This window comes from Rhinopithecus bieti, unplaced genomic scaffold (genome assembly GCF_001698545.2).
Source record: "Rhinopithecus bieti isolate Rb0 unplaced genomic scaffold, ASM169854v2 scaffold_70053, whole genome shotgun sequence".
Classification (NCBI taxonomy): domain Eukaryota; kingdom Metazoa; phylum Chordata; class Mammalia; order Primates; family Cercopithecidae; genus Rhinopithecus; species Rhinopithecus bieti.
In genome coordinates, this window is record NW_016826018.1 from 37,961 (window position 1) to 50,376 (window position 12,416).

General features: G+C 48.4%; 1 protein-coding gene across 1 annotated transcript in view; it reads left to right on the top strand.

The window, feature by feature from the left end:
• Positions 1–11,150, top strand: part of LOC108522821 (liver carboxylesterase 1-like) — a 33,686-nt gene extending 22,536 nt beyond the window's left edge. The window contains exons 9-11 of the mRNA XM_017863261.1: positions 3,711–3,851; positions 10,461–10,544; positions 10,809–11,150. Of these exons, the coding sequence (XP_017718750.1) occupies positions 3,711–3,851; positions 10,461–10,544; positions 10,809–11,135 (552 nt within the window). The 3' untranslated portion in view covers positions 11,136–11,150. The remainder of the gene's footprint in view (positions 1–3,710; positions 3,852–10,460; positions 10,545–10,808) is intronic.
• The last annotated feature ends 1,266 nt before the right edge of the window (positions 11,151–12,416 follow it).

Here is a 12,416-nt window from a genome sequence, read left to right on the forward strand (position 1 = left end):
AGGGGCAGTGACTCACCTGGGTAACACAGCCAGGAGGAGTAGCAGCAGGCCTGGAACCCATTTTCCTGACTCCTGGTCCAGTGCTCCCGGCATCACCTCTGTGTGCACTGGGCTCTGCCCACTCCCCTTCTATTTTACATTGTCTGCTCCTCAAAATGGCACTATGGGAGGAGGCTGAACCAGAACCTTCCACTATCAGGAGGCAGAGATAGCAGGGATGATTAGGCATGGAGAGGGTAAGCCTGAATCTCAGTCCAAGGACACTCGCCTCCTCCCAGCACACAGGAAATTCCAACATATCCTCCCGATCTCCTCACCCCCACCCCTACCTCCCAGTGGGTTGACTGTTTCTGGTGACATCACGTCTGCAGCATCTTACAATCCTGTCCTCTGTGCTGCCTCCCTGGAGGTCACAGCACTCTCCTTAAAAGGTCTTGGGAGGAGTACATGAGATTCATTCAGCAAAGATGTAATAAGCACTTCATAGGTGCCAGGACTTGTTTAGGAGCTGGGGATATAGCAGTGAAACAAGAAAGATTCCCTGCCCTCTTGGGACCCTCCATTACAGTGCAGGGAGAGTGCAATAGAAAAGCAAATCAAGTGTGTATTCTGTTTGATGGTGTGCAGCATTAGGGGATAGAGTTTGTGTGTGGTTTCAATTGAAGTAGCAGCATCAGGGAATGGGTCAGTGAGAAGGTGGCATTTGAGCCAAGCTCTGGAGAAGGCGGGAAGCCAGCTGTCAGGAAACCCGGAGAAGCCTATTCCAGGCAGAGGGAACAGCCACTGCAAAGACCCTGATGGAAGTGGCCAGTTTGGCTGGAGAGGACCGAGTGTGCAGACAGAGTGGCCTGATGCTGAAGAGGTAATGGGCAGTGGGAGAGGGATCATTTAAAGTATTTGGATTTGGATTCTGAGCAAGATGGGAAGCCTTTGGAGGTTTTGAACAGAGGAGTCACATGATCTTAGATCTCACAAAGGTCTCTGCCTCTGATGTTCAAATAGACTGTAGGAAAGGAGCAGAGTGGATGCAGTTGACCAGCTGGGCGGCCACTGTGTTGCCATAATCCAGGCAAGGACTCCTGGCTGCTTAGACAGGGCTGTGGCAGTGGGGATGGGAGGAGTGGTTGGAGTCTGGATATCTTGGAAGGAATAACTGAGAGGATTTGCTGATGGACAGAATGCAGCGGGTGAGAAAGAGAGGGGAGTGGAAGATGCCCTGAGTTTTCTGACACAAGCAAGGTCATGCCCACACAGGGCAGCCACTTGAAAACTCTGAGTGGACAGCGGCAATCACTTGTCATTGTTGCTGATGGGAGTCTTCCGCAAGGCTGCCGCCCAACCAGGGTGCTCCTGTCTCTTGCCTCAACTCTTATATCTTCTACTTCACCTTCCATCCCCATTTCCATGTCTCTTGGTGCAGCCAGACTCACCTTCCTTAACAGAGTTAGAGCATGTCACCCCCACTTCTTAAAAGCCTGACTTTCCTTATGAGACAAATCCTCTTCCCTCCATGGAGTTAGTCCTTCAAAACACACCTGCATGCGCTCTGTGTGCCAGACTGTGCAGAAGGTAGGCTCTGTACCTATCCCTCTCTCTGGACCCTGCCCCATGGCATTTCTCCAAGCCCAGAACTCTTGGGTGTTTCTGGAATTGACCTTGCACAGTGACACCTGTGCCCTTTTGCTCCTGCGATTCCCCTGTTTAGAAATTCTCCCTCCTTTCCTTACCTGTCAATACAATTCACTGCCCAGAGCCTACTGCAGGTGGGTGGCGCCATCTCCACGTAGCCTGCCCTGCATCTTCCTTCCAGAGGGGCTGCTCCTCTTGCTGTCCTCCCAGGGCAGGCCTTCTTGGACAGCCTCTCAAAGAGGCAAAACTTGCACCCCAATCCTCTTCCGTATTGTCAGCCATAGTGGATTAGGATCTGCACCTTGTCCAGCTGGGTCTGGTCCACTTCACAAAATATCTCCCCAGGCAGCCTGAACTAGCTCATCATTCATTGGTTTTCGTAGAGCAGACCAAAGGTCCCAGAAGCCATAGGTTATCAAAGACTAGGAATTGTCCAGTTCCATCTGATATCCAGGAGGGAAATACAGCCCATGGGGCGTGGAACTGGGAAGATGTCACAGAGGACTGATGTCTCTGAGAGGGACCCGCAGCAACCCTGCTAACAAGTAATACCTAACATTCGTTCAGCCCTTCCAGACACCAGGTGCTATGCTAAGTATTTCACACGTGTTCAGCCATTTAATCCTCACAATAACTCACCTCTTAGATGAGAAAACTGAGGCCCAAACAGGTGAAACTCCCAGCCAGTAAGTAGCAGAGCCAGGCTTCAGATCCAGTTAATCTGCTTTCAATGTCCATGCTCTATCTTAGCAACTACACCATTGTGACTAAATATGAATTATAAAATATAACTGTACCCAGAACCAGCTGCCCTGATGGCAACACATGAGTCGGGCTCTCTCTAATCTGTGACAATATAAAATTATTCATCAAAGGTAAAACCTAAGATTAAGACATGGATCGATATAGTGTGAGTTCATCACTGATTCTTTTCTTCATGATTTTCTCTCTAATAGGGAACCAAGTCTTAGTCTAGGCTCCTTGAGTGATGACGGTTCAGTACCTCCTCAAAGCCACCCATGGATCAATAACAGCTCTTGTTTAAATACAGATAGATAGCACCATCTCTCCTCATTAATCATGGATTCTGCATTTATAAATTCACCTGCTTGCTAAAATGTCCTTGTAACCCCAAAATCGATACTGGTGGCACTTGCATTGTCACACACAGGCAGGCACAGAGCAGAGGAAGCTGGATTTGCATGATGGGCACATTCCATCTGAGATCCGGCGAGACCACCTCTGTCTTCTCATTTCATCTCTCATGCTAACAAGCGTCCTCTTCGCGGTCTATTTAGTGCCATGTGTTCTGCATTTTGTGCTTTTGTGGTGATGTCACTGTTTAGAGTGGCCCCAAGAGGAGCACGGCTGTCTGGCATTCCTGAGCTAAACAGGCTGTGCTGTGCCTTACGGGGAAGGTGCCTGTGTGAGACAAGCTTGGGTGAGGCAGGAGCTGCAGTGCTGCTGGCCATGCATTCAGTGTTGAAAATCCACAAAATAGCACGTTCAGAAAAGGAGAAGGAAATTGACTTCTCCAGTGAGGTTGTGATGGAAAGGGCTAAAGTAACACCTCTTGTGTGGGATGGAGCTGTGGAAGTGTCTTTCAACAGAAACCCACACATAAAAGAAGGTTGATGAAAATGTTGTGGCCAGAGGTTTGCAAGAACCTAACCCAGTATTTCCCCTTGAGTGATGACTCTGTATTCTCTAATTCAGCACTCATGGGAGCTTTATCGGAAGCAACTGCCAGGGCTACCGAAAATCAACTGTGGACAGAGAGAGGGAAATGCATGCACTTCAAATTGAAATATATAAACATGTAATTTTATATAGATAATACATGTATTTCATCCTGAGTGAAGATTTCTTCCTCTACTCATCACCTGACCAGTGTCAGCCTCTGCCTGAAGTTCTACCCTTGAGTCCCAGAGACCTACCCCTTAAGTTAGGACCCTGAGCATGTGCAGCCATGGCCCATGGCCATGCTGATCTGTGGTACTGGTCTCACCCTCAGACAGGCAGAGTTGGGGACATGGGTGTGACCAGGGAGGGAATCACAGGTGCTGCATTTTGTCTCCCAGAGTCACCCTTTCTTGGGCACCGTGATTGATGGGGTGCTGCTTCCGAAAACACCTGAAGAACTTCAAGCTGAAAGGAAGTTCAACACTGTCCCCTACATGGTCGGATTTAACAAGCAGGAGTTTGGCTGGATTATTCCAATGGTGAGAATGTGNTGTCTTGGCAATGCAGGGTCGTTTTTGGTTCCATATGAACTTCAAAGCAGTTTTCTCCAATTCCGTGGCAAAAGTCATTAGTAGCTTAATGGGGATGGCATTGAATCTATAATAAAAGAGGACACAAACAAATGGAAGAACATACAATGCTCATGGATAGGAAGAATCAATAGGAAGAATCAATATTGTGAAAATGGCCATACTGCCCAAGGTAATTTATAAAATCCTCTTTCTAAACAATTCCTGCAAAAGTTTTGGGGTAAACTCTATTGGATTGACATGGGTGTATGCCCATTCCTGAGCTAAAATTCATGTTCAGAGAGATGGAGCACACCAGGTGGCATATAGATGTATGAATTCATGGAGTGATGGGGAAAGAAGGAGGTCTCCGAAGGAGAATTGCATGTTCTTCCCAGGGGAAGAGGAAAGGGAAAGAGATTGGGGCTGGGCAGCCACAACCAGTGGGCATCCTCTCCAGAGTTCCATCAACTCTGGCTCAGAGTCCCTGGCCCATCCTTCCCATGCGGGTGCCCACCCTTCCCTGCTACGCCTTCACCCTGTGCTCAGGCCCAGCGGAGCTGGAGTCCTGCCCACTTCCTTTCGGCCCAGCCAGCTTGGCATCACGAGGGAGAGCCTGACACCTCTGTTGACCCAGTCACCCAGCTGCCTCTAACCCACATCCTCTGCCTTTGTCTTCACAGAAATTCTTGTCTTTGGATTTACATGGAGACCCCAGAGAGGTAAGGACCTTTTGTTTCTCGATTACAGGTTTTGAGTCTTAGCACCTTTAAGCTCCAATTAACTGTGAGTGAAAGAATCCTCTCTCGGGTAATTATAGTAACTCCTGTGTGTTTGTTGCTGAGGCCCAGAAAGGGGCAGTGACTCACCTGGGTAACACAGCCAGGAGGAGTAGCAGCAGGCCTGGAACCCATTTTCCTGACTCCTGGTCCAGTGCTCCCGGCATCACCTCTGTGTGCACTGGGCTCTGCCCACTCCCCTTCTATTTTACATTGTCTGCTCCTCAAAATGGCACTATGGGAGGAGGCTGAACCAGAACCTTCCACTATCAGGAGGCAGAGATAGCAGGGATGATTAGGCATGGAGAGGGTAAGCCTGAATCTCAGTCCAAGGACACTCGCCTCCTCCCAGCACACAGGAAATTCCAACATATCCTCCCGATCTCCTCACCCCCACCCCTACCTCCCAGTGGGTTGACTGTTTCTGGTGACATCACGTCTGCAGCATCTTACAATCCTGTCCTCTGTGCTGCCTCCCTGGAGGTCACAGCACTCTCCTTAAAAGGTCTTGGGAGGAGTACATGAGATTCATTCAGCAAAGATGTAATAAGCACTTCATAGGTGCCAGGACTTGTTTAGGAGCTGGGGATATAGCAGTGAAACAAGAAAGATTCCCTGCCCTCTTGGGACCCTCCATTACAGTGCAGGGAGAGTGCAATAGAAAAGCAAATCAAGTGTGTATTCTGTTTGATGGTGTGCAGCATTAGGGGATAGAGTTTGTGTGTGGTTTCAATTGAAGTAGCAGCATCAGGGAATGGGTCAGTGAGAAGGTGGCATTTGAGCCAAGCTCTGGAGAAGGCGGGAAGCCAGCTGTCAGGAAACCCGGAGAAGCCTATTCCAGGCAGAGGGAACAGCCACTGCAAAGACCCTGATGGAAGTGGCCAGTTTGGCTGGAGAGGACCGAGTGTGCAGACAGAGTGGCCTGATGCTGAAGAGGTAATGGGCAGTGGGAGAGGGATCATTTAAAGTATTTGGATTTGGATTCTGAGCAAGATGGGAAGCCTTTGGAGGTTTTGAACAGAGGAGTCACATGATCTTAGATCTCACAAAGGTCTCTGCCTCTGATGTTCAAATAGACTGTAGGAAAGGAGCAGAGTGGATGCAGTTGACCAGCTGGGCGGCCACTGTGTTGCCATAATCCAGGCAAGGACTCCTGGCTGCTTAGACAGGGCTGTGGCAGTGGGGATGGGAGGAGTGGTTGGAGTCTGGATATCTTGGAAGGAATAACTGAGAGGATTTGCTGATGGACAGAATGCAGCGGGTGAGAAAGAGAGGGGAGTGGAAGATGCCCTGAGTTTTCTGACACAAGCAAGGTCATGCCCACACAGGGCAGCCACTTGAAAACTCTGAGTGGACAGCGGCAATCACTTGTCATTGTTGCTGATGGGAGTCTTCCGCAAGGCTGCCGCCCAACCAGGGTGCTCCTGTCTCTTGCCTCAACTCTTATATCTTCTACTTCACCTTCCATCCCCATTTCCATGTCTCTTGGTGCAGCCAGACTCACCTTCCTTAACAGAGTTAGAGCATGTCACCCCCACTTCTTAAAAGCCTGACTTTCCTTATGAGACAAATCCTCTTCCCTCCATGGAGTTAGTCCTTCAAAACACACCTGCATGCGCTCTGTGTGCCAGACTGTGCAGAAGGTAGGCTCTGTACCTATCCCTCTCTCTGGACCCTGCCCCATGGCATTTCTCCAAGCCCAGAACTCTTGGGTGTTTCTGGAATTGACCTTGCACAGTGACACCTGTGCCCTTTTGCTCCTGCGATTCCCCCTGTTTAGAAATTCTCCCTCCTTTCCTTACCTGTCAATACAATTCACTGCCCAGAGCCTACTGCAGGTGGGTGGCGCCATCTCCACGTAGCCTGCCCTGCATCTTCCTTCCAGAGGGGCTGCTCCTCTTGCTGTCCTCCCAGGGCAGGCCTTCTTGGACAGCCTCTCAAAGAGGCAAAACTTGCACCCCAATCCTCTTCCGTATTGTCAGCCATAGTGGATTAGGATCTGCACCTTGTCCAGCTGGGTCTGGTCCACTTCACAAAATATCTCCCCCAGGCAGCCTGAACTAGCTCATCATTCATTGGTTTTCGTAGAGCAGACCAAAGGTCCCAGAAGCCATAGGTTATCAAAGACTAGGAATTGTCCAGTTCCATCTGATATCCAGGAGGGAAATACAGCCCATGGGGCGTGGAACTGGGAAGATGTCACAGAGGACTGATGTCTCTGAGAGGGACCCGCAGCAACCCTGCTAACAAGTAATACCTAACATTCGTTCAGCCCTTCCAGACACCAGGTGCTATGCTAAGTATTTCACACGTGTTCAGCCATTTAATCCTCACAATAACTCACCTCTTAGATGAGAAAACTGAGGCCCAAACAGGTGAAACTCCCAGCCAGTAAGTAGCAGAGCCAGGCTTCAGATCCAGTTAATCTGCTTTCAATGTCCATGCTCTATCTTAGCAACTACACCATTGTGACTAAATATGAATTATAAAAATATAACTGTACCCAGAACCAGCTGCCCTGATGGCAACACATGAGTCGGGCTCTCTCTAATCTGTGACAATATAAAAATTATTCATCAAAGGTAAAACCTAAGATTAAGACATGGATCGATATAGTGTGAGTTCATCACTGATTCTTTTCTTCATGATTTTCTCTCTAATAGGGAACCAAGTCTTAGTCTAGGCTCCTTGAGTGATGACGGTTCAGTACCTCCTCAAAGCCACCCATGGATCAATAACAGCTCTTGTTTAAATACAGATAGATAGCACCATCTCTCCTCATTAATCATGGATTCTGCATTTATAAATTCACCTGCTTGCTAAAATGTCCTTGTAACCCCAAAATCGATACTGGTGGCACTTGCATTGTCACACACAGGCAGGCACAGAGCAGAGGAAGCTGGATTTGCATGATGGGCACATTCCATCTGAGATCCGGCGAGACCACCTCTGTCTTCTCATTTCATCTCTCATGCTAACAAGCGTCCTCTTCGCGGTCTATTTAGTGCCATGTGTTCTGCATTTTTGTGCTTTTTGTGGTGATGTCACTGTTTAGAGTGGCCCCAAGAGGAGCACGGCTGTCTGGCATTCCTGAGCTAAACAGGCTGTGCTGTGCCTTACGGGGAAGGTGCCTGTGTGAGACAAGCTTGGGTGAGGCAGGAGCTGCAGTGCTGCTGGCCATGCATTCAGTGTTGAAAAATCCACAAAATAGCACGTTCAGAAAAAGGAGAAGGAAATTGACTTCTCCAGTGAGGTTGTGATGGAAAGGGCTAAAGTAACACCTCTTGTGTGGGATGGAGCTGTGGAAGTGTCTTTCAACAGAAACCCACACATAAAAGAAGGTTGATGAAAATGTTGTGGCCAGAGGTTTGCAAGAACCTAACCCAGTATTTCCCCTTGAGTGATGACTCTGTATTCTCTAATTCAGCACTCATGGGAGCTTTATCGGAAGCAACTGCCAGGGCTACCGAAAATCAACTGTGGACAGAGAGAGGGAAATGCATGCACTTCAAATTGAAATATATAAACATGTAATTTTATATAGATAATACATGTATTTCATCCTGAGTGAAGATTTCTTCCTCTACTCATCACCTGACCAGTGTCAGCCTCTGCCTGAAGTTCTACCCTTGAGTCCCAGAGACCTACCCCCTTAAGTTAGGACCCTGAGCATGTGCAGCCATGGCCCATGGCCATGCTGATCTGTGGTACTGGTCTCACCCTCAGACAGGCAGAGTTGGGGACATGGGTGTGACCAGGGAGGGAATCACAGGTGCTGCATTTTTGTCTCCCAGAGTCACCCTTTCTTGGGCACCGTGATTGATGGGGTGCTGCTTCCGAAAACACCTGAAGAACTTCAAGCTGAAAGGAAGTTCAACACTGTCCCCTACATGGTCGGATTTAACAAGCAGGAGTTTGGCTGGATTATTCCAATGGTGAGAATGTGCAGGCTTCTTGGAAGGACTCACCCTCCCCCATCAGCCCTCCCGTCTCTGGTCCCAGGAGTGCTTCCCTCTCTGAGCTGCACTCTGAGTCCTGGGCAGCTGTCCCCTTCAGCAGGAGTTACCATTTCTATGGAAACCTTCTCCAGAAGGGCACAGTGGCCACCTGGGTATCAGGACCCTGGGATTCCCTCTCCCTGGATTCTCTGATTGTCTTCCTATTGAAGAATCCTGAAGTGTCTGTGCTAGGGAGGGCCAGTAGAGAAAATAACTGTGCAGATGGGAAAACTGAGGGGGCCTAGGAGTGGGAAGGAGCTGAGGAGTACGGACAGTCAGTCAGGGGCTTCCTGGCTTCCCACCTCAGGCTGGCTATGCGTAGTTCCCCTGAAAATCACTGGTGCTCTTCATCGTCTCATTGGAAATATCCAAAGAAAGTGGCTTCTTCTTGAGTTACCATTGACTTCTAGGGAATAGTAGACATCAGGGTCTACTTAAGAGTGGAGGGTCAGAGGAAGATGAGGATGGAAGAGCTACCTAATCAGGTGCCATGATAAATACCTGGTGATAAAATAATCTATGCAGCAAACTCCAGAGACTCAAATTACTCATGATCAAACCTGCACAGGTACCCCTAAACCTCAAATAAAAGATGGAAACAAATACATGGAAAAAGTGATTGGCTTCTAAAAGTAAAGATGGGTTCTTCTTCCAGTTGAAGATAAACAAAGCTGCCCCTGGTTAAAGTTGTAGGACGGGTTTATTCAGTAACATGATTGCAATAGGGAAAACAGTCCAGTATGGACTGGACTCACATCCCCAAAACAGAAGCCTGACAGTATTTCATAGGCAAAGTGTGCCAAGGGAAACACACTGTGGTCTGTGGGGAGAGGCTTGGTCCATGTGGCTAGGCCACCTGGATGTCTTCATCCTGGCTCACCTGGGGCAGAAACAAACTTATCTTCAGGAAAGGAAGCCATGCATTAGACTGCAGGAAGAGCTCACTGAAGTCAGGCTCTACTCCTTCCACAGGGACTGGGAAGATCAGGAGTGAGCTCCCTGAACATTTGCATTGCAAAGAGAAGGCTCTCAGGTCCTCCAGGAAACAGGGTTGGGTGGTAGATTCATATCCCAAAGGACAGAGAAAGGGTTTATCATTACAGGCTTTCTAAAGTAACTGCTCTAGTTGGGTTCAGGGGTCTGTCTGCTTCTCGGTTGGAGCAGAGTAAATTGTCCTGGCAGGGTTGAGCCTTCCCAGGCAGGTATGTTAAGGATACTGGGGTCATTCTAGGGACACAGCCTTAAGCTGCTACAAGCAATGCTAGAGTTTGGTTGAGTCTCTGAGTGCAGAGGTTTGGGAAGAAATGTTATGTGCGTAGAGATGTGCAGTTCGCCCCTCAGAAGGATTTCAGAGGTTCTACCAAAGACCAAAGCCATGAAGGCAGGATCTAAGGCTGTCAGTGTCATCTGTGACACATGGCAGTACTTGGGAGGTCTACATTCTCTTCTCCAGAGTCCTCCATTCCACACTGGTCTGGCAGAAACCTTGGCTCTCCATGTTACTGACCACTGTACGGATCCCAGCCACACACACACACACACGCACACACACAAACTGCAAAATACTGCCGCAGCTTCTCCGAAAAAAAAAATGTTGGTAATCTTTGCAATGCTTGAGTTTCTGGATATAAGCCCATTTAATTAATTGATTTTGCCCATTTCAGTAAAGCCCTAAAATCTCCCAACATTAGAGGACTTTCAGTCTGCATTGATTTAGTGGGTTGGTAAGTTTGTTTCTTCTCATTAATTCCCAATGATTCATGCATGCCTAACTTTTTTTTTTCCTTTTTTTTTTTTTTTAGCAGTTGATGGACTATCCACTCTCCGAAGGGAAACTGGACCAGAAGACAGCCATGTCACTCTTGTGGAAGTCCTATCCCTTTGTTGTAAGAGTCTAAGAATTATGAGAATTGGCTGAAACGCAGAGAGGGACAATGACTTGCCACAAATTGTAGAGCAATTAAATGGCAGAATGAAGACTGGGGTCTCAGGGTTTCCCCCATCTTTCTACCTTTCCCACTTCACTTTCCACCCTAGCAGGAAGTTACACAGGGCTTGTGAGATTCACCATTGAGGCAGCCCTTCCCAGTGGGCTGGAGAAGCTGCATCACTCACCAGGGGGTTGTGGTCACTTTATTGATCTATTTCAGTACATTCCTAAGGAACTGATTCCAGAAGCTACTGAGAAATACTTAGGAGGAACAGACGACCCTGTCAAAAAGAAAGACCTGTTCCTGGACTTGTTAGCAGATGTGATGTTTTGTGTCCCGTCTGTGATTGTGGCCCGGCACCACAGAGGTGAGTCTCAGAGGTTGAACAGGGGAAGGACATGGACCCCACCAGCTTCTGTATCTGACCCACCTACCTCCCAGCATAGACAGACCTGGAAACAGGCGAGGGTGACTTCAAAGGCTGATTCCATATGGCATGGTGTGAGGTGCTGTCTTATTTTGGTTTTTGCCAGCAGCAAACTGTGAGAAAAAATAATCTAGAGGCAAGTGGTTCTTTAAGGTGATGATCCCAGATAACAGCAGTAGGGAGGTGGGGAAGTGAGCGAGGGAAGAGATGAAATCCAATCCATGTTGCATTGCCAAGGGAGTATCCACGGTGGACAACTGGAGCTGGGAAACTCAAGGAAACAAGGAGAATACAGTGCTCAGGGGCATCCCATCAGAGTGGCAAGGGAGCTGCGGTATTTATCTACCAGTTTCCACTTGTCATTGGTTGAAGGTTCATGCAAGGAGTTGTTTATTCCCTGTGACTTTGACCTGCTGCACACAAGGGCAGAGTAGTCTCTTGTGACCAGACAAAGGCCTCAGGCCGGGAGCTACAGATGCTGGAGGTGGAAGTCAGGCTGGCATGCCCAGGAAGTGGGAATATGGGTGAGACACTGACAGCACCTGCTGCAAGGGCTCCATGCCTGGTGTTATCACATAGGGCTGCTGTAGGACAAATATTGAAAGATGAGTCGTGGAAAGTTTTTAAGGTCCAAGCCGGCTGCAAGCAAGTTTGTTAAGTATTGGAGCTGGATAAAAAGTGGGAGCCCTGCATGGGATCCAGAGGATCGTCCAGGACCAAGAAGACCAAAAGGAGGAGCTGTGGTGGGTGTGGGGGAGGTGTCTGGAGAATGGCAATGTCTGAGGCTGGCTTTTGTCTATCTCGATGCGTGCAGGAACAGGCAAGCACAGGGCCAGGGCAGGGTCTATGCAGGACCTTCTACCATTGACCCAAGGCTGTGTGGGTGGCGCATGACGTTAGGAATGCTTGGGCTCACCTAGAGAGGAGTATCCTTTCCTGGATGCCAACTAGAGGTGGCTTACAGGACTCTTTTTTCCAGCTGTCATTCGCCTAAACTGCAAGCCAGGAAATGTCCTCTCTCTAACCATGCTGGAAGGGTTTTTAAATACAGAACTTCATAAACATGATAAAAACTAGCTAAAGCTGATCTAGCAGGTGCCCAGACACACCTTTGCACAGGAAGGGGCAGGTACTCATAACCCTCATTTATTCACAGGGTCCTGATAAAACCATTTAACGAAGACCACTGAAGTTGAATCTGTTCTTTCTTAAACTTGGCCTTTCCCCATGCTCTGCGTCTGATCTATATATAGTGTTCCCATCTCCATCTTCTGATGGTTTGAGCATCCGTATTTGAGCAATACGGAGCCTCTGTTTTTCATCTGATTTCCCATGACTTTGAGTTGAGCGTTTTTTATTTCCCAGGACTACACAGATTTTATCAACTTTCCCCTATTGTC